Source organism: Penicillium malachiteum (assembly GCF_028827825.1).
Source record: "Penicillium malachiteum strain IBT 17515 chromosome Unknown utg000005l:1.0-9002435.0:326005.0-9005861.0, whole genome shotgun sequence".
NCBI lineage: Eukaryota > Fungi > Ascomycota > Eurotiomycetes > Eurotiales > Aspergillaceae > Penicillium > Penicillium malachiteum.
The window spans coordinates 62,780-86,276 of NW_026643099.1; the positions used below are offsets into that span (position 1 = coordinate 62,780).

At 46.4% G+C, this 23,497-nt stretch overlaps 7 protein-coding genes across 7 annotated transcripts; 6 read left to right on the forward strand and 1 right to left on the reverse strand.

The window, feature by feature from the left end:
• Window positions 1–734: 734 nt before the first annotated feature.
• On the forward strand, window positions 735–4,527 carry N7483_010043 (uncharacterized protein; the record flags this gene model as incomplete). The annotated part of the gene is made up of 3 exons (XM_057093470.1): window positions 735–1,185; window positions 1,256–1,410; window positions 1,480–4,527. 3 exons carry the CDS (start codon window positions 735–737, stop codon window positions 4,525–4,527), a joined length of 3,654 nt encoding a protein of 1,217 aa, XP_056939441.1.
• Window positions 4,528–5,814: 1,287 nt separating this feature from the next.
• Window positions 5,815–6,750, forward strand: N7483_010044 (putative S-adenosylmethionine-dependent methyltransferase; the record flags this gene model as incomplete). The annotated part of the gene is made up of 1 exon (XM_057093471.1): window positions 5,815–6,750. The coding sequence occupies one exon, from the start codon at window positions 5,815–5,817 to the stop codon at window positions 6,748–6,750; it is 936 nt and encodes a 311-aa protein (XP_056939442.1).
• Window positions 6,751–7,727: 977 nt separating this feature from the next.
• On the forward strand, window positions 7,728–9,648 carry N7483_010045 (major facilitator superfamily domain-containing protein; the record flags this gene model as incomplete). The annotated part of the gene is made up of 5 exons (XM_057093472.1): window positions 7,728–7,973; window positions 8,034–8,131; window positions 8,221–8,568; window positions 8,620–8,760; window positions 8,814–9,648. The coding sequence occupies 5 exons, from the start codon at window positions 7,728–7,730 to the stop codon at window positions 9,646–9,648; spliced, it is 1,668 nt and encodes a 555-aa protein (XP_056939443.1).
• Window positions 9,649–10,104: 456 nt separating this feature from the next.
• Window positions 10,105–12,801, forward strand: N7483_010046 (putative GARP complex subunit Vps53; the record flags this gene model as incomplete). Its single annotated transcript, XM_057093473.1, has 3 exons — window positions 10,105–10,144; window positions 10,224–12,025; window positions 12,082–12,801. 3 exons carry the CDS (start codon window positions 10,105–10,107, stop codon window positions 12,799–12,801), a joined length of 2,562 nt encoding a protein of 853 aa, XP_056939444.1.
• Window positions 12,802–13,679: 878 nt separating this feature from the next.
• Window positions 13,680–14,477, forward strand: N7483_010047 (uncharacterized protein; the record flags this gene model as incomplete). Its single annotated transcript, XM_057093474.1, has 1 exon — window positions 13,680–14,477. One exon carries the CDS (start codon window positions 13,680–13,682, stop codon window positions 14,475–14,477), a length of 798 nt encoding a protein of 265 aa, XP_056939445.1.
• A 305-nt stretch (window positions 14,478–14,782) lies between these two features.
• N7483_010048 (uncharacterized protein) lies at window positions 14,783–18,389 on the reverse strand (the record flags this gene model as incomplete). Its single annotated transcript, XM_057093475.1, has 7 exons — window positions 14,783–15,359; window positions 15,419–15,801; window positions 15,842–17,492; window positions 17,559–17,727; window positions 17,782–17,910; window positions 17,992–18,197; window positions 18,271–18,389. The coding sequence occupies 7 exons, from the start codon at window positions 18,387–18,389 to the stop codon at window positions 14,783–14,785; spliced, it is 3,234 nt and encodes a 1,077-aa protein (XP_056939446.1).
• Window positions 18,390–22,600: 4,211 nt separating this feature from the next.
• Window positions 22,601–22,948, forward strand: N7483_010049 (uncharacterized protein; the record flags this gene model as incomplete). The annotated part of the gene is made up of 1 exon (XM_057093476.1): window positions 22,601–22,948. The coding sequence occupies one exon, from the start codon at window positions 22,601–22,603 to the stop codon at window positions 22,946–22,948; it is 348 nt and encodes a 115-aa protein (XP_056939447.1).
• Between the last annotated feature and the right edge of the window lie 549 nt (window positions 22,949–23,497).

Sequence of the window (23,497 nt, forward strand, 5' to 3'; positions counted from 1 at the left end):
GGTGAGCATCTGGGCACTGAGTTGTTGCAGTTTTTCCAACGTGTCACACACAGCTGTTCTGCCTAGGAGTTCAAATTCCACAATCCTTATAGGGAATTTAATTGAGTAACAGGGGGGAAAAAGTGGAATTTACTCGTCATCTATCCACCAATGGCGTCTTTCTAACTATTTAGTCCTTCTCCAGGTCTGATGGATATGACCCACGGGACTTGGTTCGCCTTTCTATCGTAAACTTCTTGTCATCTTCCTATCTCCTCCAGGACTACCTTCGTTCGTTTCCAATTTCTTATTCTCTTCGAGCATCTACCTCGTGCCTCAGGCGGAAACGTGCGCAACGTCATCCAACCCATCTTTGCTTTTGCGCTCTTACCTTCCTGTGTCCGGTCTTCACCAAAATCCTTGTATCCCGCTCTCTTGTGGAATTTTCAGCAATTTTCAGCTTCTCATTCGTTTTTTTTTTCTTATTCTTTTTATTTCTTTTCGGTGTGCCTAGGAATACCCGATTCCTATGGATTAACCTTCCTCTCCGCCAAATTCCTCGTCCTGGCGGCCTGATTCCTTCGTTTTAACTTGCTCCACTGCAGATCAGAGCGACCGTGTCTTGTCCTCTTGAAACCCAATCTCTTTTCTTTCCAACGGCTTAGGTGCCTCCAGTCCTACCAAAAAAGGTTTCTCCAGACGTTCCACAAGCTTTCCGTCTCAAGTTGGAGGCGATTATCTAGGCGGCCATCAATATGGGTCAATCACGCGGTAAGCTATCCAGCTACGGAACTCTCGGAAATATGTTGGAATGTACTAAATTGACACTTTCCCCCCTTGCCTCGGTTCTAGTTCGTTCTTTTATATCGAGCTTTGGAAGCAACAAGCGCCATTCAGTTGCATGGGAAACTGGCGAAGCTTCAAGCAATGCATCTCCCCCGGTCGAAACCCCGCCACGATGGAATACACCTTCACCAGAAACTCCAACACCGCCCTCTGGAATCTCACCAGTGAATAGTTCGGCCAGCAGAGGAGATTTTATTGGTTCCCGACCGGCGTCAATGATTTTCACTCGCAATCCTCCGCTAATGACCCAAGCGGAGGATACCCCACCGGAGCTATCGCCGATCTTTGCCTACCTCAATATCCAGAGCAGTAAAGTCTACCATGAAGGTTACTTCCTGAAGCTTAATGATCAGGATACCTGTATGTTATATTATGCATTACTCGGCGTGGAATATAGGACATGGAAAAAGAGCTAATGCTATTTAATCAGATGGGCGACCGTGTCCTGATCGGCAATGGACTGAGTGCTATGCACAACTTGTCGGGACAGTACTTTCCTTGTGGGATGCTGCTGCGCTGGACGCAGCAAATGGTGAAGAGGTTTCAGCGACCTTTATCAACCTGGCAGATGCCTCACTTAAAATGGTAACCAGATTCGACCATGTTACATGTTCTTTGAACTTTATGTGATGGAAGTACTAACTGGGTACATAGATTGAAACGCTACCGATCAGAAATGGAACTGCTCCAGCATTGGAAAATGTTCTTAGCTTATCCTCAGCTGGTAAAAACCGATACCTCTTGCATTTCAGCTCTTTCCATTCCTTGTGCCAGTGGACAGCTGCTGTCCGTTTGTCGATCTACGAGCACACCTCCCTTTACGAAGCATACACAGGTGCCTTGATTGGCTCCAAAGCAAAACATCTGAATGGCATTAATGGCATCTTGGCTCCTGCAAGATTCAGACATGAAGACTGGGCACGTGTGCGATTTGGAGCTGGTACTCCATGGAGACGATGCTGGTTTGTGATCAACCCACCAGATGAGAAGCAGATTGCCAAGGCTCGCAAGGCCCTGAAGAAATCAGCATATGACCGCCTCTCCATTCCTGTCACAGGAAACATCCAGTTTTTTGAGACCCGGAAGACCAAAAAAGCGACGCCCATTGCAACGGTGACCCATGTTTACTCAGCATATGCGATTTACCCCCAATCGAAGGCACTCATTGATCAATCTAGTCTGGTGAAGCTTGAAGGTCGGATCACGATGCATAACCAAAACCAACAGACTTCAGAAGGTTATGTGTTTGTCATGCCAGAGCTGCACGCCGCTGTTTCAGGGTTCGAAATGATGATCCGATTCCTCTTTCCAACTTTCGACACTTTCAATCTATACGGCCGTCCAACTCGTCTCGTGGCGGAATCCAACCACATCAAAAGCCTCATGTTTGCCTTCCCCCAAGAGCGCCGCTTCGGTTATCTAGATTTGATGGATATTACAAGTCTGCTTCAGACCCCTGGAAGTCAAGGTTGGAGTGAGGCTGAGTGGAGGCGGCAACTGAAAGAAGCGACACAGAAGAGGGTTGGTATGGGTCGGAGCAGAACCAATAGCGTGAACAGTACTCAACCACGCTATCGTTCTAGCGCTTCAATAAACAATGGTGGTTCTACTCCGATAGAGTCACCCCGCCGTCCTTTCCCTAAGCCGCAGTTCAATCAGTCCACTGAAGCTGTCATTCGCGAAGTTCCCCGAAATGAACCCCCACCCTACCATGCCCGGGGAACGTCTGACATCACTGGTATCCAGACTGGGCCTCAGCCTGGCCAAGTATCCCTGGATCAAAATTCACCTGCTTCATCTGCTCAAGATTTGGGGTACTCTCATGACAGACAGGCTACTTTACGGGGACCTATTATGGCGACCATGGAGCTGGAACGACCCCCTGTGGTGAATGGAGAGCAGATTACACCACGCACTCCACCTTCCCCTGTCGTGAGCCCACCGGTCTTCGCACATGGCCCTCGTGAGACGCCTTCTAACCGTCCTTACGCCACTACCGAGCAGCGACTGGCTAATAATCGGATGTCTCAAGCAACTCTTCTGCAGATGACTTCAGTTGGTGCGATGGGTGGAGCCGCGGTGGCCTTGCAGAACAATTCATCCCAAACCAGCGTTGATCGGCAGTCTCCAATTCCCAACGACGTCTCACAAGTCTCTCAGGCTCATGTTTCTCATGTGTCCAGCAACACCTCGTCTTTACAATTCGTAGAGGCCCAAAGCTCGCCACTGGCAAGCCCCCACCCGACAGATATGTCTAGCGACGAAGAGCTTCGTCTTGCGATACAAGCTTCCATGAGCATTGATGATCAGTCTACATTGTCCCAGACACCTAAAAACCAAGCATCTCAACGTCAATCGGTGATCGAGTCGGGAAAGTCAGTCAAGCGTAAGCCACTACCTCAAAGGCAACTCTTCGAAGCCGAAACTGGTGGAGAGCCCAGTATAGAGGACCTTCGTCATACTTTAGACGAAGATGCGCTCAATCGAATTGCTTATCACTTGCCATCTCCTGTGTCTCCCACGGATAACGAGGAGGGAAGCGTTTACGACGATGCGGCCTCGACAGTTTCTCCTGACTACGCAAGCACCCGAGGCTCGGTGTACAGCAAGAAGTCCCAGCGGTCTACCAAGCCTCGCATGGGTGTCAAGAAGACAGTTGGAGAGCTCGCCAAGCGTGATCTCGTCATTGGCGACGCTCATTATTCGACTGACAAGCCAGCTGAGCCGAAAACAGACATTCCCAATATCGATTTCGGACCAACCATGACTTACATGCCTACTACTGGGCGCCCAAGAACGGCCGACACTTTACGGAAATCATCCCATCAGAAAAGTGACTCCAATACAGACCCGTTCAATCTTTGGGTGCCCAGCAGTCCTATGGATCGTGGTCAAAGTCGGCCCCCTGCCCAAGAGGAACAAAGACGGAGCGTGTTATGGCATCCAGGGATGACTCCAGCCCGTCCCGCCACCTCTGGCGGAGGTCTGTCCGCGGAACAGTATGTCAAGCAACGGGCAGCGCCTAGTCCCCCCATCACCATGCATAATCGATCGTCATCTAACCACACTCCACCACCACAACAGCGTTCACAATCGGGAGATTGGACTCACAGTCGCCCCGGTTCACGCATGACCTCGTATCAGGATGCTAATTATCGACCCTCGTCGCGTGGCACCAGTCCGATGCTTGCCTATGACGTATCAAACCATCTCTCCGCTCGTGAGCAAGAACATGTTGCGCGAGTGACCAACTCGCCTTTCTTTAACATGTCTCAAGATAATCGAAAGCCCCAAGTCCCTGTTACCCCCGGGTGTCTTGTGGGTACTATCGATGCCCGCGAGCGGGAGAAGCGTGACATGAGAGAAGGATTGTCTAATTCGATGGTTCAACAAGCAATTGCTCAACGTCAACAGCGACAGAGTATGATACAGCAGCAGCAGGCACTTATCGACCCTCGATATGGTCCCGGTTCAACCTACGTTGCTCAACCCCAACCTCCTTTCCGCCAAGAAGGCATGTACAACGTACCTGGTGCCAACCGTACCTGGGATAACCTCCATCAGATGAGCCGGCCTGATGAACCCCGTCGTCAGTCAACTCATGGTCCATTGTTCCATGCACCGTCCACTCCCCCAAATTACCAACACAGCCAAACCTATGCTCAGCATGGAGTATATGGCAATCCCAACGCACACCGCTAGGATACCTTCATTCTTTCATCTCTCCTTCCGCTTGTTCCACTTCCTCCTTTACAGTCCTTTCCCCGATATTCTCCTTTTGTCTTCAACCACATCATATTACTCGCACCATTATCGGTTAGAAGCTAGACCTTATCACCCAAAGTGACATGGTCACTTCCCGTCACTTCCCTCATTCGATCAAATTTCCTTGCATTTATTCTTCGCTTATCCCTGCATTGCGCATCAAATGGAGTTTCAGATTGGTCGGCGCAATGAGGTCTCTTAGCCTACCTTATTTATTTGGCTTCATTCCAGTGTTTGTTTTAGTTCCTGGCCGGCTATCTGTTTCTTTGTATCTACATAGTCGAATGTTCATTTCATCCAAATCATAAGCCAGAAATCGCCTCGCATTTTGACTCACAATTTTTGTGCTTTGAATAGTAATACCCATCCCAGGTGCCTGATGTCCATGTTAGAAGCTGTGGTAGCTCATCCAAGTAGGCAATCCACCGTCAATGGCAGTGATATCAAAACATCTTCCAAGGTTGCCCAGTGTAAATATCCAAGGTCCACCTGGGCACTGGCAGGGGAAGAACCTGAAGTAAAAGAATAACCTGACACTCCCGAGGTCTACTTCAAGTTTGCAAAAATTCAAGAACCACCGTGGACACTTTTCGAGCCTGGATCTGGCACCATGACTCGACTATCTGGAAGCCTGAAGCCGGCAACAGACCGTGTGATTGTAGGAAGATCTACGCATGCGAAATATCGATTGATCCAGCTGCCTAATTGATTGACTCAATAACAGATATCAGAACTTGGAAGCCTTGAAGCCGGTAACGGGTTTAGAAACTCGATGTCCATTTAACCCTAGTAAAGATGCCGACTCCGGACTCGGGATTCGGAATTCAAAATCAGATGTAGGAGATAAGGTGGATCCCTGACTGTATTCTATTGGACTATAAATGTCATTTTATACTACTTATAGTAATTTCCGAAGCTTATCTCCGCCACTTAATATTTTTCTATAATTTAATTGGAGTAGAACGAACTCGGTGGGGTTACCATATTAGTAAAACCTTGCGAGCACTTGAGTAGAGAGGTGGATAGGTTGACTACTAGTAATAATCGGACTAAACAGGTGTACTACCTAGGTAGTAGGTAATGGGCTCGTATATCAATTCCAAGTTTCACTATATAAAGGTATTTCCCGTCTATAATCTATCTTTCATTCATTCAATCACTGGCAATCCAATTCAATCCTCATATTTCAAATTGCAAGCCTTCCAAGATTTACAACTCACTGCCATGTCTTCCACCAAGATCACCACTCCCCAGGAGAAAACATTCAGCACCTATAACCAAGCCCAAGGCGAGAGATACGCCAATGTTCGCCCCGAGTACCATGCCAGTCTATTCAAGATAATTCTCGACCACCACATGGCAACCGGAGGCGAATGCAATAAGCTTCTCGATCTAGGCTGTGGTCCGGGGACTGCCACGCACGGACTTGCCTCCGCATTTACCCAAGTTCTAGGCATCGATCCATCAGACGGGATGATAGCCACGGCACGCTCTCACAATTCCACAGCCAACGTGGAATTTGCAGTCTCCACAGCTGAGGATCTAGGCTCGAACCTCTCACCGCCAGTTGAGGATAGCAGCGTCGACCTGATCACCGCAGCGAACGCAGCTCACTGGTTCGACATGCAGAACTTTTGGTCGAGTGCGGCTCGGGTTCTTAAGCCCGGTGGTACAGTTGCATTTTGGACACCTGGTCGTGCAGGCGTTCATCCTTCTACGCCAAATGCAGAAAATATTCAAGCTGCGATGGATGCTATGGAGGAGGAGTATATTTCTCCATTTTATGAACCTGGGAATGTCATGGTTCGGGGGCGATATGTTGATATGCTTCTTCCTTGGATGATTGATCAGCCTGTCGAGGTATTTGAGAAGGAGAGCTTCTTTCGAAAGGACTGGGAGGTTGATGAGCAGTTTTTTGCTGTTACGCCGGAAGTAGGAATGGATCAGCTAGAGAAGATGGTTGCCGTTGGTAGTCCTGTGACGCGGTGGCGTTTGGCTAACCCTGATGCTGTGGGGACTGAGAAAGATATTGTGAGGATGCTCCGCAGACGCATTGAGCAGCTACTGCATGAGGCGGGAGTGGAGAAGGGCAAGGAGATTGTTCGAGCTGCTTCGCGAGGAGCACTCTTGATGGTGAAGAAGAGCACTATCAGTGCTTAGAATTAACTTTACCCCCGCTCATCCGAAGGTTGGATATACTAGTAGCATCCGAGCTCTTAAGTGAACTCATGTCAATACTGATCAGATCACATGGAACAGTCTGATAAGAGACGTCATGTGAACCAATTGTATCTATCAATAATTTATCAACTTGAAGCTGCAGGTTTCAATTCTATTATTCAAGAGGAACTTGTCAGACAGTAGCCACATCATACATGCATTCATCGTACCCGGGTTGCCTTTCCGATCTAGGAAGCTGGATGCATCGTGCATGAGACGTACTCCGAGTCCATGAACATTCGTAGTTAAGTACATGTATGAGTACTATCTACCTCGGTACTTGGTACTACATATGTGCATATACTCGTCCTTCTAGGTAGTAGCCTTCAAGTTCGGAATTTCTCTCATCAATTCAAGTTGATCCATGGATGTTTACGGCAACCTTCGAGGTTAAGTAGAATTGCGATGTAGTAGTGGTTTACATAATTTCTTTGGTGACCGTGATACACGTTTATAGATGATAATGAAATAGACTAATGGAACACAGTATGTTCACTTACAATAAGATGAGTGTCCATTTAACATCATTCTACGTGTATCGGGTATCGGTTAAATGGTTGAATCGCACGCTCCTCCTCGCCAAGCAGACTATACATCGAGTAGTATTACCCCCACTATCTTCTCTCCCCATATTGAGGACGGTCAATAGGCTAATAGTATCCGCATTTGACCTATATGACTCAGATTGAAGTAACAACACTTGAGGTCGATCGATATCTAGAACCCCGATCATGCACAATTATTAAGCGCTGAAAATTCTTCTTTGCCAGGTGGCCTGTGCCTATCCCCAAAAGTCCCTCTTTTGATAAGCTTTCATCTTGTGTTGACCTTGGAATAAATACTTAAATGAGTTCATTAATTCTCAAACTTCACTCCAAGTAATAAATTCCTTATCATCTTGCTAGAACATTACCACAATGGATGGTCCATCTTTGCATCAACACATTCGAACTATCGATACATCATCTGCACATCATCTCTCTTCTTCATCATCTAAAACCCCTCATATCTCTCAAAACTTAGTGATTCCAGCAACACCAGAAGTACCAGAGGCTCCCTTATCAAGCCAACAGACCTTTGAGCAAGTACCTTCATATGGCACGACTCAATTTCGCCGAGTGACTGTAACCTCTCTTCTTTTACTTGCAAATCTCGTACAGGTAGTGATCACTGGCCATAAATGTGAGGACTTTTCTCGAGACTAATATGATGACATCGTTTAGATGATCGTAAACTTTGCTGGCGTCGCTGGTGGAAGCAAACTGAGCAGTGCAATGGGTGTCAAAGACTCTTATTCCTCATGGATGGCAGCTAGCTACGCGTTAGTATTCTCCCTTCTGATATGGTTTTGTGCATGTTGTTATCTCTCTGGGATTCGATAGAGATAATCAGGTAGGCTAACCGATACAGTCTCACGCAAGGTGCATTCGTCATGATTAGCGGCAGAGTGGGTGATGTGTACGGCCATAAACAACTATTGTTGATCGGCGGTGCATGGCTAAGTCTTTGTACCCTGATCGGAGCATTCTGCAACAACTTCTTCGCCTTCATTACGATGCGAGCTCTGGCGGGTGTTGGAGGCGCAATCATTATGCCTAATGCTGTGGCAATGATCTCTGCAACAAACGCACCAGGCCGAATGCGAAATCTAAGTTTGGGACTGTTTGGAGCATCAGCGCCAATGGGAGGTTACTGTGGAGCTTTATTCTTGGGAGCCTTTTTGGTGCATACTTCCTACAAATGGTTCTTTTTATTCATGTATGTTTTGATAGGAGATGACTCTGCATGACCCAGTCTAACATTGAATAGCTCTCTTCTCGGCGTTGTGACATTCTTACCTCTCTGGGCTCTTGCACCCTCTGAACCACCAGTTGATAAAAATGGAACGATTGATTGGACTGGATCAGCATTGGGGACGATATCGTTGATGCTGTTCAGCTTTGTGTGGAAGTAAGTTCTGACTCCGATTCCATATCTCATCTGCTAAGCCTCAACAACTTTAGTCAAGCACCAAGCGTCGGCTGGTCAACTCCATATGAGATTGTCCTTTTGATAATTTCTGTCATCATGTTCGCTGCTTTCATCTACTGGGAAAAGCACATGGCTTCTGAGCCCATCATGCCTTTAGATGCATTCAAAGCCCCCTCTTTCCAGATTCTCCTTCTGGTCATCCTACTCAACTTTATGGCCGTCGGAACCCTTATTTGGTACCAAGTTCTCTGGCTCCAAGACATCTGGCAGTGGTCAACTCTTCATTTCGCAGCAGGCTGGAGCCCATTCGTCGTCTGTGCTACAGCCGCAGCATCGCTTGCAGCGTGGTTGATTCCCAGAATGGCAGCTCAGTGGATTCTTGCTCTTGGTACCATCGCGATTCTACTTTCGAACCTATTGATGGCCACTCTCCCTGTAAATCAAACCTACTGGGCTCAGGTTTTCCCATCTGTTGTTCTCTTCTCATTTTGTCCCGACTTTGTCTATACAGCTGGTCAAATCATTGCCAGTAACTCAGTACAGCGACGTCAGCAAGGCGTTGCAGGTTCCATTATTGGCACTTTGAACCTATACGGGAACAGTCTGGGACTGGGGTTCGCATCTACAGTTGAAGTTCAGGTTGCTCGTCACTATCAAAGTCGAATCATGGGTATTAGAGGTGCCCTGTTCTTTGGTGTGGCTGTCAGTGCTATTGCCTTGGTACTGGATATTTGCTTCGTGAGAATGGTCAAAGATGAGCGAGAGGGATGGCATGAGGAGGACCAGGCCTCTCTGAATCAGATTGAACTTCGTGATCAAGCGGAGGCCACAGGATCGGAGATTCCAATCGTTTCATCCAGGGCTTAATCATGTAAAAATTCTTTGCCATTTCCACAGAGAGGATTTGGTAGATACTCGATAAGACGCAGCAGATTGTTGGTGTGTGCACTGTGCATCCATAGATCACATCGGGTGGAAGGGAGCTTCAGGGGGATGTTGTGAATTGCTATTTAGCCAGTACTGATTTCTGAAAAATGGAAATATTATCTGCATGTTTTCATGTTTTTTTTTTTTAGTAAATGAATATGATCTCAAGTACCTGTATAGCTGTAGATGGTAGATGGTTAATAGTAATTAGTACCCTTGTTATGTTGCGTATGCGTAAGACGCCAAGCTGGCCCGAGATGCGGGACCGCACCCCCGATTCCAACTTCACCTCCACGTCGAACACTCCTGGAATGGGCATTTAATGAGATTGTGCTTGTTTGGCCCGGAGTTTGAACTAATGGAATGACTACAATGACTGTTCCAACCACTAGCCACATGGCGGCAGACGGGGAGCCCCTCGACCCTTTGGATGCAGGTACAGAATGGCAGCTCCCGATAACGGTGATTGTTTAACACGTTCGCAAGTTCGCAATGCTGACAATGGATTCTTTTAGTGGATTACGACCCAATCGATCACCTAAATTCCATCTTTTCACATCCCTCCACCCTCTCCTCCGTATCGCAGATCTCCGACGCCCTCCACACCTACGAAGATGAATTGGACGATGACATTGGCACCCTGGTGGAGGATCAGGTCACCTCCAATGCGGAGAGCGTGGAGCGAATTCAAACCGCCAAAGCTGATCTGTCAGAGCTGTTCAAAAAGATCGACGACGTTCGCGAGCGCGCGATGAAGACGGAGCAGGCGATCACGGACATGACCGCCGACATCAAACAATTGGACAATGCGAAGAAGAACTTGACCCTCTCGATGACCGCGCTCAAGCGACTGCAGATGCTCACCACGGCCTACGACCAACTCCAAGCGCTCAGCCGAACTCGACAGTACCGCGATTGCGCGCAACTTCTTCAAGCAGTCATCCAGCTCATGGCCCACTTCAAATCGTACCGCTCGATTGACCAGATCGCGATTCTGAGCAGGAATGTAGCGGACATACAACGGGATCTTCTGGAGCAAGTATGTGAGGACTTTGAGATGGCCTTTTCTAAGGGTGAGCTTGCTCAGAAGCGGGCAATGCTTGCGGAGGCTTGTTTGGTGGTTGATGCGCTGGGCGAGCATGCCCGGTCTAGGCTGGTCACTTGGTATTGCAATACCCAACTTCGGGAGTATCGCCAAGTATTCCGTAATAATGAGGAGGCTGGATCTTTGGATAATATCTCACGGAGATACTCGTGGTTCCGTCGCATATTGAAGATCTATGATGAAGAGAATGCGGCCATTTTCCCATCCGCATGGCGAGTCAATGAGATTCTAGCTAATGTCTTCTGTGAAGGCACTCGAGATGATTACAAGGGGATTTTATCTCGATCTGTGCGCAGTGGCCAGGCCATTGATGTCAACTTGCTGCTCTCTTGCTTACAGGAGACGCTCGAGTTCGAACACTCTCTCGAACGTCGCTTTGCTCCTCCTTCCCGCCAATCGACAGATACATTTGCCTCGGCAGAGAATCAGAATCCTACCTTCGGCCAGTCCATTTCTGAAGCCTTCGAGCCTTATTTGAGTGTCTGGGTAGAAGCACAGGACAAGCAGCTGGCTGCCCTTTTACCGAAGTACCGCCAACAACCTTTAAGGCCCCCAGATGACGAATTCAATTCACATACAGTGATCTCTTCATCTACAGAGTTATTCAACTTTTACCGACACTCCTTACAGCAATGTTCTAAGCTGTCTACGGGAGGCAGCCTTGCGGAGCTGGCAAAGGTATTTGCCAAATACTTGGATCAATATGCACAGCAGGTTCTTCTTGACTATATAAGTGAGCGTCCGAGCGGTCCCACGCCGCCCAAAATCCCATCAATTGAGGACTTGGTGTCGGTGCTCAACACAGCTGATTATTGTTACACCACGTGTAATCAATTGGAGGAGAAGATAAAGGGTCGTTTAGACGAAAGTCTCAAGCAGTCCGTAGACTTGCAAAGTCAAGCGGATTCTTTCATGGGCATTGCATCTGCCGCTGTACGAGGGCTTGTACGCCAAGTGGAGGTCGAATTGGAGCCATCTTGGCGAGAAATGCGCAACACGCCATGGAGTAAGATTGAGGCTGTTAGTGATCAAAGCTCATACGTGGGCGAGTTGCTCTCTAGAACCAAAGACAAAGCAGCGGAGATTCTACAATTACTACACAAGCAGCAATACGCAAGGGCATTTTCAGACCATTTGGTCGAATTAATGTCAAGTCTGTTCATCAGTAACGTCTTCCAGTGCAAGCCTGTTTCAGAAACTGGCGCTGAACAGGTACTGTTCACTTTCCCCTATATATTGACCTTTCCTCCAATTCTAACGAATTCCAGATGCTTCTTGACTCATTCACATTAAAGAGTGGCCTCACATCCCTTCTTCCCTCCCCAGCCCCTGCAGGATTCGTGAAGCGCGTGAATTCCAGCTTCTACAAGATCGAAACTCTACTCAAAACTCTCCAAGTTCGCCCATCTCCTCCAGAGGCTCTCGTTCAAGCCTACCTGATTCATATTGCGGACCGCAACAACAACAACTTCCGCAAAATCCTTGACCTCAAAGGTATCCGCAACCGCCAAGAACAAAACCATCTCGTGGAACTCTTCCAGCTTCACCGCGCCTCTGAACGCTATGCCCCCAATCTACAACAGAGTAACCCCATGCTCACGGCTATTCAAGCCCCTGCAGCCACTACAACCGCTAGCTCAGTTTCCCAGGGTCTCGGATTGAGCGGCGCTTCAGCAATGCCATCTCGATTCGATGCCTCGATGCTGGGCTCCGCCATTATCTCCGCAGCTAAGGATGGAGTCGACCTGTTCGGAAACCCCGTAGCGGGTATTACGGGATCAACCTCGAACGTCAATGTAGGAGGTATATCTGGTTCCTCGTCGCCGGCTCCACCTAGCGCAGGGCAGCCATTGAACCAAATGCAAAGTCCAACTGAGACTAGTGCTGCAGCCAATCTTAATGAGAACCTCAAGAACATTGGAAAGTTCTTCCGTCGGGATTTGGGTGGGTTTGGAGGTCGGTTTGGCCGTGGTGCCGACGATTCTTGATTAATGAGACTTCCTGGATATAGTAACAAGACTTTCATCACACATACATTCGGGGCTTTATTTACATCTTCATCCATGCGTCCTTGAATCCATGAGAGGAGTTCTAGAGGCTTTGGTCTATTATCTAGTAGAGTTGCACGGTACATATTGGAATGAACATAATCTTCAGTCCAGCATTCTACTTATCATTTTTACCTATCCAGGGTCACCGTAATTGTGGAAAACCTTCAATAGACATTTTTGTCCGTCCAAATTCGCTTCGAATTCCGAAGAGAGATAACAGCTTCTAATCTTTCGAGAAATATGAGTCCTGGAGGGATCTATGTCTGTCCGAGGACCGCGTTCAGAATGCTTTGTCATGTTGAAGATGTTTCCACCAAGAGGCTGATCAGCGCTTAGGAACCTGGGCAGGAATAGGGATAGTTGTGTCAGTCACTGAATGATTTTGTCCCGATTCTCAGAAGATAAAGAATGAAATATACCAAGTAGTAGGATCTGAATTCGAAATGTATCCTTGTCAATTCATGTATTGATTGGTTGAGGTCTCCGAGAGTATTGTTGGTGGGGGTTAATAGTTCCGCTAGTGCTATAGCCGCCGTGAGTTGTAACTCGAAGTCAGGTCCATCTAGATCTCGCGAATCACACCCATCACACTGTCGCTTCAGCAGGCATCAATCTTGTGGTGTTAAGCTCAGGTTTTAGTTAGCGCCCGCTCTACGGTTTAAACCAAGCAACAACTTGTGGTGTCAGGTGATGCCTAATTCAGTATCTCTCACTTCAAACTTCGAAGATTGTTCCCCACGTTTCCTCATCTCAACCCATCACTTCTACGTTCCGTTCACCCATACTTAGGAGTATTTACGGCTCTTCTGCCCAATATGGAGAGCGACAAGATTGAAACCGAGTCTCTTCTTGAAAATCTCTGTGTCGGCCTCCCGACGATCGCTCTCAAGGCCGACATACCTACCCCAAAGTGGAATACACTAAACCCTTACTTTGGCGCCGAGGACATCACCGAGATCGTCGACTGGCCTGAATTCAATTACAATACCATTATTCATCGATATGGCGGCATTTTGAACTCGAAGAAAATTGACTGTGTGGACTTCAGTGCTCCTTGGATGCATACCGAAGTTTGGCATAAATCACAACTGGACACTCGACTCGATGAGTTGGTGAGACCTCATATCATACGCACACTTAGAGCCGCATTTGAAGAACTTGAGCCCCAGACTCAACAACTAAATCTTAATCCCGTCACTTTTGGCCACGGAACCACGGCAATCACCATCGGTCTCTTCTGGCCAGATACTTCGTTCACCACTGTTGCTGAAGGCTACGCTCAGGGCAAGAATCGAGCGCCAGGAGTCTTGGGCATCTCGCCGAAATGGTCTTCTGAATGGCGTCATTCGAAATTCTCTAACGATCAACACCATTTCCAGTACAACCAAACCTTGGCGGAATTGAATTTCTACATGGACGGACATGGTGCACGCTGCGGATATGTGCTTACTGACGCCGAGTTGGTTGTTGTAAAACGCCTCGATACAAATGGTCGGCTAGCTGTCTCTGCACCAATACCTTGGAAAACTGGAGGTAATGGTCAGCTCAGTGTACGGTTAGGCCTATGGTATCTTGGAATGCTTGCAGCGGAAGAAGAAAACTGGGCTCTATAGTCCAGTTGCCTGCTTTGATGAAGTTGTTTGTTGACAGTATTTAGTGAAGGAGTGTACCCGACATCAGGCCATTAGTCTCCAGACTGATAGTTTTATGAGAAAAAATGAGAACAAGAATGAAATACCTGCTAACTTCATACAAAATGGGGGATTTTATCAATGCTGATAGGCAGTAACACTAGTTGTGGCTTCTCACGTGTGAGATATACTCCTTTTATTTGCTACAGGAATACTATAATACAAACAGCCCCCAGGTTGAAAGAAAATAAATGGTAGGAAAATTCATATACTCAGCTCATTGGTCCCTAGATCAAACGACTGAACTGCTCCTCCTCGTCGAACCTTTGATGCTCATAAAAAGCTTGATCCGCTTGTGTCCACTCACAGGATGCTTTTAGAAACGAACCGGCAGCAAGATGACCCTTCATCTCAGCCAGCTTTACACTTCGTACAAACTGAACTCGAGAAGGGCCATTCACACTGGCTCCCCTGTTGAGCAAAAGCTGCAAAGTATCAATATGCCCACCCTCCGCCGCGCCTTCCAGTGCTGTTCTTCCAAAGCTCCATGATCCAGAGGCATTTGGATCTGCACCGCAATCCAAAAGAAGGCCAACAACATCAAGATGGCCTTCAATTGCAGCGTATTGCAATGCAGTAGCACCAGAATGAGCAGCCGGTAGGTGGTTGACTTCTGCGCCATTTTCCAGAAGCAGTCGTATAAGTTCTACATTGCGGACTTTCGCTGCTGTCTGTAAGGGAGTCCTGCCACCGACTCCGGCTTCGAGCTGATTGACCTTTGCCCCGATTTTGATAAGAAACTTGACTAAGTCAATATTCTGAACATTTACGGCAATTTGGAGAGGTAGCATTTCCGTGTTCACCCTAGTGATGTTAGTTGAGGAATAATATTCACCCCCGAGTAACTTGACCAGGTCTCATACTTATCGAAAGCTGCTGATGTCTCCAGCATTCCTTGGTTCACATGCGCGCCTGCGGCTATCAAGCCAGGCAAAAGATGATAGTTTCCCCAAAACACAGATGTGGTCAGAGCAATGCTTTTGTCCCTTTCCGACCAATCGACTGAATCAAGGAGAAGCTTTAAGACGGATGGCTCTCCTTTTGACGCTGCTATCTGAAGGACCGATGATGCAACCTCCTCGGGCTCTAAGTGCCACCAGCCCGTTGTCTGGAATATGAGCTCCTCATCCTCTTCCGGAGGATCAGTAATATGAACAAGGCCCTTTGGACTGACTCCGGACTGTAGGAGAGCATTGACGAGATTGTTCTTCCCCCAAAGAACAGCCATTCCCATTGCTGTGGGTGCCTGCAGGGGGGGTTGAACACAAGGCAAGGAATTCCAATACCTGGCTATCATCGTCAGTCAATACAGCTTGCCAGACAATTGCATTTAGCTCCATTTCGGTGACAGGTGCCCCTCTGTGAATCAGCTTTCGTGCCAATGTCATATTTCGTTGGGTGAGTGCTGCCTCCAGTGGACTCCGACATTCTGGTAGATTCAAACTCTCTGACAAATTGTCAAAATGCCTGAGCAAAGCAGGTCTCACTCTCTGCTGATCCACAGAACGATCTAACAAGAAATCTACCAGTCCATCCTGATTGTCCTGGAGAATGGCACAGGTCAGTATCTGTTGGCCATTGTTGAGTAGGATAGTCGGAAGAAACTCTATCATCTCCAGGAACGATGCTGTTGGCTCGTTGGGGATATATGGAATGCAAAGCCCTTCAGCTTTAACAAGTGCAACTTTGAGGATCCCAATAAGGTCTTTATTTCCTTGTGCAATGGCCGCACTAAGGGGACTCTCAGGAAAACCATCGAACAAGTTGTGTGGTGAAGCTCCCAAGACTAGCATGGTCTTTGCTCTTTCATAATCATTCTGATTGATGCAGTGAAAAAGCTCAAGGCTGCGATAGTCTTTTACAGCAATGTCGTCCATTTCGGCATCCGCTGCCATTAGGATTGAGTTTAGTCCCTGGTTCCTTTGAGTGAGGGCTCTAGCAAAAAGCGTTCGCTGGCCCGGCTCCCGCCTCCTGAGAAAGGCATCAGCATCTCGAACGGTGACACCTTTCTGCAAGAGAAACTTTACGGCACCTTCACGCCCAAATGTCACTGCAAGAACGAGAGACTTGACAAAATCATCAGATGCCGGGTTTTGAGGTTGAATCATGCTCATAGAGTCTAAAAGCATTCGCATCATGGTGACATCGCCTCGCTTTGAAGCCAAACCAAAGATATTGGTTTCAAAATCAGGACAATCACTGTCGAGATAAGTTATTTGAGTTGCATATAGATCTGCACCAAATCTGATCAGCAACTTTGCAGCTTCCAGCAGCCCCAGGCTTACAGCAAGACCAAGGACAGTGAGACTTGAACCGGAATTTCCAGGTTGGCATATTCGAGCTTGTAGATCTGGTTGACATATCAGAATCAACTGAAGAAGCTCCATGCTATTATCAATTGCAGAAGTCTCGATTGAAGAGAGGGAATCCGCGGATTCCAAGGACTGTGAAATATTTCTCATTGCTTCAATGACAGTTTGAAGGACAGGTTTCAATTTGAAGTCATCGATCTTAGCATCAAAAGATTGCAAAAGTTTGGTCAATTCAATTGCAGTTTTTGTGGGTCCAAGACTTGCGGCAAACTCCAGCGGCGATACAAGCACGCATTTCCCAGATTTGAATGAAGGAATGGGAAGGCCAGAGTTCATTCCACCTTGGAGCATCGCTTTGACTGTCTTCAGGTCATGCAATCGAATTGCAGATTGAAATAACCTCTCTGAAATAGCGCGAGCAGAGACGTATGGGCTTGAAAACAAGTGTTGACTGATGATGGCGCTGGACAATCCAGAGACTTCAAGAAGCTTGAGAATGAGCTGATCCTCTTCCGCAACCCACTTTTCTTGGTCAAGGCTTTGACTCTGTCCATTGATGGGGAGCTTATTGGAAAGAAAAAACATGGTTATTCGAAGAAATTGTTCCAGGCTGTACTCAGTCGCACTAGCAACATTGAAAATTCTTGTTAGCACATTTCGTTCAACTTCAAGTTCAAGTATTGGTACTTACCTTCCAAGAGTAGACACAACTCTACGTGCTTGCTGCTCCTTCCTCAGCCCGACAAAGTCTGGAGATTCAGATTGTAAGGTCCGAACGATCTCTTGATCTATCTCGGGGAAAAGACGTTTGACAGTGTCTAATACAGAAGCTGTAACACCAAATAGATCCGAAAGGCTTTCTGTTTCATATTAGAATGTGGCTTGATGTAGGCTTCAAAAAGGAGAAATCATACCAGGGTAGAGATGGAAAGGAAAATGGCGAGAGAAATTCATCCAGGGCAGGTTTGATATTCTTTGTAGCGGCATGATGCTTAGGCCTGGGGAACATACAATCACTCCTGGAGGAGTCCTCGGAGACGAAACTAGCAAGAATTAGTCCAATTCCACCACCAACACATTCCTCACTCTCGATATGGATCCCGTAAGAGATACTTCATACATACCGGAACGAAAGTGGTCTATCGCGCGCTCAAATGCTTGTCTATTGATCTCCCGTCTGACTTTCGCCTTTGGCTGCAGCCTTCCTTTAATGATCACATCAGTTTCCACTCCATTTTTCTTGAACCTATGCTTGATGTATTTCCATGTTTCCCGATTGCTGTATTTTTTGAAATCCCATTTTCCCAGCTGTGTTATATATGCACTTTCCCTGCGCCTGGTCAGCCTTGAGCCATTATTGATCAATGTCGCCCTGAGGCTCAATGTATAGTATATCATCTTACGTCTGGTAAAAGTTATAGTCGGTCTTCATGATACGCATAACATCTTTGAGAGTCTTATTCTCTTCAATATACAATAGCTTGATGACGGCCTTGTGGGCCTCCCATATAGGATCCTCCATAGGAGCACAACTTGAATGAAAGTCAGATGCAAGTCACCACTGGCAACTTGCTATGTGTCGTCTACTTTCAAGGGTTGGAGGTACACATGGGAGGGATTGAATGCTAGAGCGATCAAAAGTAGGGGAGCCGGGTTCAGTTGCTTCTAGAACATACCCAAATGGTCTAACGTAAACTTGAAGGTTGCACACTTCAATCTATGCATGGAGGAAGTATTTCAAGAGAAGCAAAAAAATCCAAGGCTCAAATGTTGACAACTGCACATGTGGAGGGTACATTTGAAATAAATACCTGCTAGGTAGGTGGCTGCTGTGGTGTACTTCAACTTAAAAATCACCCAAGACTGCTAAGCCGCAAATTATTTCTGTCGTATGTGTGAACTGGCAATGTTTTGGCAATGGCCAATGAGGTTGGTCAAAGTAGGCTCAAAGCTGGGAATCATTTTTCCTCCCAAGGCTATTTCGTTTTCGCGTCTTTTTATTCTAGAGTTTGGATGAGGTATTGGCTGTGTTGGGCGAAATCAGCCTTGGATGAAGTGCCTAAGTGCCCGGGTGAGCAGGCATTCATGTCACATAATCATTGGATGAGAACAAACTGAGATTGGACTCGAAATAGCTTGAGATCGACGCCTCTGCGCGTACAAGTCTCAGCTACTCCTTCGATGTATCCTTGGCAGTTGTGCATGGACCCTGCTAAGCCACAGGTCAAAAGTTTGGCAGTAACCAATCAGTGTATCTAAACAGGTCCAGTGATTTGCTTTTCTGAAAAAAATATTGTTGGTCAAAAACAAAATAGTGGAGGTCCGTGTATGTGTCGTGCAGTCCGATCATTGGACACATACAAAATTGGTGTGCATATGTGCATATGATTGCATGTATGACTTGGCACTCGCCACCGCTTGACTATGACCAGATATTCAAGAACGCCTTGACTTCAAAAATCATATAAATTAGGATTCCTAAGGTGGAATTCTTCTTTTATATGATCAAGAATAATTTTTGAAGTAGGTACCTCAGGCCAATATCCTTGTAAATGTGAGTGTCTACCTCACACCCCGACCATTGGACCCATATTTACCTTGGGCAAGTCTTCAAGTTAAAAGCGGCTTGAGTCATTGGGTTTTGATATCCAGTTAATCTGACTGGTTCATTAAGTATCCTCCAGATGTTCATTGCTTTATAATTCATGATGAAAATAATGTTCCGCTAATGCTGACCCTTAGAGCTCTTCTAGTTTTATCTTTCTCTGCTCAACATTTGAAAGTACAGATGTCACGGTGCAAGATATAATGTCGAGACATCATCCCAGTGACTCAAACCGACTTCGGCGGTCGAGTGATTGGGGCTTAGAGCCTCACCCAGTCAACCCACCTGGAAGCAGAGAAATACCTTCGAGCTACACTTGTACATTGCCTGCAGCCAACCTGATAACATATCCGCCACAAAATCCAGACTTCCACACTTGGGACAATGGTATCGATGTCAGGAATCCAGCTTCAGTGTCTAATCCTCAAAGCCATCATACCAGTGCCAGTCAGTTTTATCAAACGCCTATGTCTTCGATCTCATCGAGCAGTCAGTCGCATTGGACTAGCTCGAGTTTTGACTTAGTACAAATCGGCTCATGGAATGATAATGCACAGTCTTCAAGTTGTCCATTTACTAGCAATAGCCCTTTTCATAGCAGATGGGACGATTGTTCTCCCGATATTTCACAGATTGTGAGAATGGATGGGAATTTCACCGATTCCCAGTGTGAAACATACAGAACTAGCAGTGGATTTGAAGAAGAAAACATGGCTGATCAGTTTGAAATAGTGAACGAGAATGTACATAGTATTCAGAACAGTGGAAACTTCGATGAATGGAATCGTGAGAATGAGTTCAATCACGCATATTCTGGGGCGGATCTGGATAGCAACTTGAAATTCAACGGAAATGGGAATCAGAGAAGGCATAAATCGCGGAACAAGGAATTTACGAGGTATTTTTTGATTCCTGTCTCCATTCAATCTTTTAATCTGAAATCTAACTCCGAGTTCTGGTTTTGAACACAGTTCTGATGCGCTCAATTGTCGCTGGGAAGGCTGTACCTACACAGGAACGTTTTTAAGAGAAACTTCTTTGTGGCGGCATATCAGGGCGAAGCATCTTCATCCCATTCATTTCAAATGCCCTTCATGTGGAAAATCCTTTGGGAGATCAGACAACCTCAGAACACACGCCAGACTAGCACATCAAAAGTCTGAGTGACTTGAGATATTCAAGTCAACACGTTCAGAAAAGCGTTCAGAAGAGGCCTCCTGCATGTGCACCATCGCATGTCATAATTCCAAGGGCGCTCTTACACGCAGACGACTAGATTTGACAATAACAGAATGGGTTGATAACATTCGGGTTTGCAATGGTGCTGCTACTACCTATTATAAGATTGGAGTGATAAAGACATCACCGCACTCTGTGATGGGCAACACGGTCAATAGACCGCGGAAATATTTCATGGAGGAATTTCTCTTGCAGGGTCTTTGCAAGAACATAGCTTGACTTGAGAGTGAGGACAGCAGCTTATGTGATGATGAAGCGCTCGACATCAGACAGAATGAAGGCGCAGGAGGAATTAATTTTGGCTACGACCTCAGGAGCGAACATGCATTCAGAAGACAGACTTGAATGCATGTAGTAGCTCAGTTGATTATCAACCATTTTTGATGTTTTTGGTTGGCTTGCACAGCTAGCAAGACAGCCATTCTGCATGTGGAAAGATAATGGGTGGTGAGTGCATGGATCATGAAAAAAGAGAAGTGGAGTAACAGCCCTGGAGTGTTGAAGGGCGAAAGTGCCCAGAACTCAGAGCTAATACGTACTATTGGCAATTGAACGACTGCATACGAAGTAGATCTTCTAAAATTTCTGGAAATCTCCTTAAAACAAAAGTTTTCCCTCCTGTCCCCTAACATTGAATACTCATGCCAGCCTGAATACATTCTTAATATCATGATGTAGTACGGAGTAGGTACTACCCATCTTAGATGAACAGATTCGTATTCAAGGATGACGACAACTTCTGCATACTCATCTAAGGACTTGCGATATTGGTCCGATACTCCGTATAGCGACCGTCGTCTTCAAGTTTAATTCTACTAGAAATATCCACGGGCGCCTAAACGTGACTCTGTGTGAGTCCGCGATTCTTTGGCATTGGCATTTAATGAGACGTAGCCACGATTCAAAGCTAGATGTGAACTCCGATTCCAATAGTTTAGCGCCTGCTTAAATGGTTATCACGTTGCCAATGACCATTGGTCTTTAGATATGCGCCCACAGCATTTGAACATGTAAATTCTTAGATGAAACTTGATCTGCGCCCCCTTCAAGTTCGCAAGCATCAGGTTTCACGAGGACTAGGCGCCCGTAAGGAAAAGCAGGCGGTATCTCAGGCGGCCTGCTCCAACTAACTAGCATTTGAATACATAGAGTGTAACAAGATAAATTGAAAGTCATTTTCGAGCAGTAAGATGAGAATTCTCTTTCTCAAACTATCGAAATAGTTTCAAGTCCAGACCCGAACTAGGTAAGCTAAAAAATATGGCCTATTAGGTTCAAGCTCAAGCTAAACATCATGTTTTAGTTGCAAAAATGAATGCAAATTACGATACTGATGACTTCAATTTCGCCGACCTAGAGTCTTCGGTCGCAAGCATCCACATTAAAGCCTTGACGTAATTCCCAAGCGAGTGGCCACCCCCAAAACACATAGTTAAGATGATAAATTACAACTTGATATCTCAACAACTACATGTTCGTTTTATTTGATTATTTGTCGATAGCTATTGATAAGGCTTGTGAGCACTCCATATATCTTTCAAGGAGATCTTACAAGTTATTTTGTCACGATACCAAAAGTTACGTTGTTGTGAGCTACAAATATATATTTCTGAATCAACAACGAATAGATGTTCTCTAAACTTTCCAAAGAGCTAACTTGTATCACCTTATTATCATTGAGACAAAAGGAAAAGTCCATATAGACTACGGTTGTTGAGATATCAAGTTGTAATTTATCATCTTAACTATGTGTTTTGGGGGTGGCCACTCACTTGGGAATTACGTTAATAAACGAGGAAAATGAAGGCGACGAGGACGGGAACCCTCCAACTAACCACTGGGTCATCTTACTGGAACTCATCGCGACCAGATCTGCCCGCGTGTTCGATATGAGCCCAGGCTACGGCTCTAATGGACAGAGAGGAAAGATCCACCTCTCCTCAAACCCAGACGCTCTTACCGACCAGTTCATCAGAAGCGTGTCAATTCCTACCACCACCCAGGCTACAGTTCGTACTATTACGGACTCAATCGACTCCAATGGCCGTGATAGGTATAGATTCACAGCAGAGTGGGAGGGTTGCAAATTTTGGATTTTCACCCTCATCTCTGATTTGGAGGCTGCTGGTTTTGTAGCTTCGGGAAGCGCGAATGCTGTCTGGGGCGAGGTCTCTCAATACTGGCGTAACCCTGCTGGCTCTGAACCCAGAGAGGTCAGCCGCGGGGTATTCTACTAGTGCCCAGGTGACTATCAGCAGGAGTCTCAGGCCACGTATACTATGTGACATGTCATTCTTTCTGCCCAAGGCATCAAACCACCGGCAGTATTCAACCTTGAAATTCATCGTCCAGTTCAAGGGTATAAGGGATTGCAGTATGGAGATGTTCAAATGTTATACCTAGCCGTGGAGAAGGATCAGGCCAAACGACGCTAAGCTTTTTATTTAAAATTTAAGTCTATTGTATGATTATACACCAGTATATATCTGCCGCAGCGCACAGAGCTTTTGTCCCGTCTGAAACTTGAACGATCATAAGCTTGCGATGTTAGTGGTTGCCCTGATGAGCGCCCATGTGTACTTTTCTCTCATGGTCTATTGTGGGTCATAGTATCAGGCAGAAAGATTTTATCCGACATGTAAATCGAATGCCCCATGACTTCTAGTAGCTTCAAGCACATGTCAAATATCAATTGATACAATTGCAAAGGAGTGGCTGATTGCCCTGAACATTTGAACGGGCCAAAAACACCAGTTGAGATCATAGGGTGAGAAGTACTGGCAGGA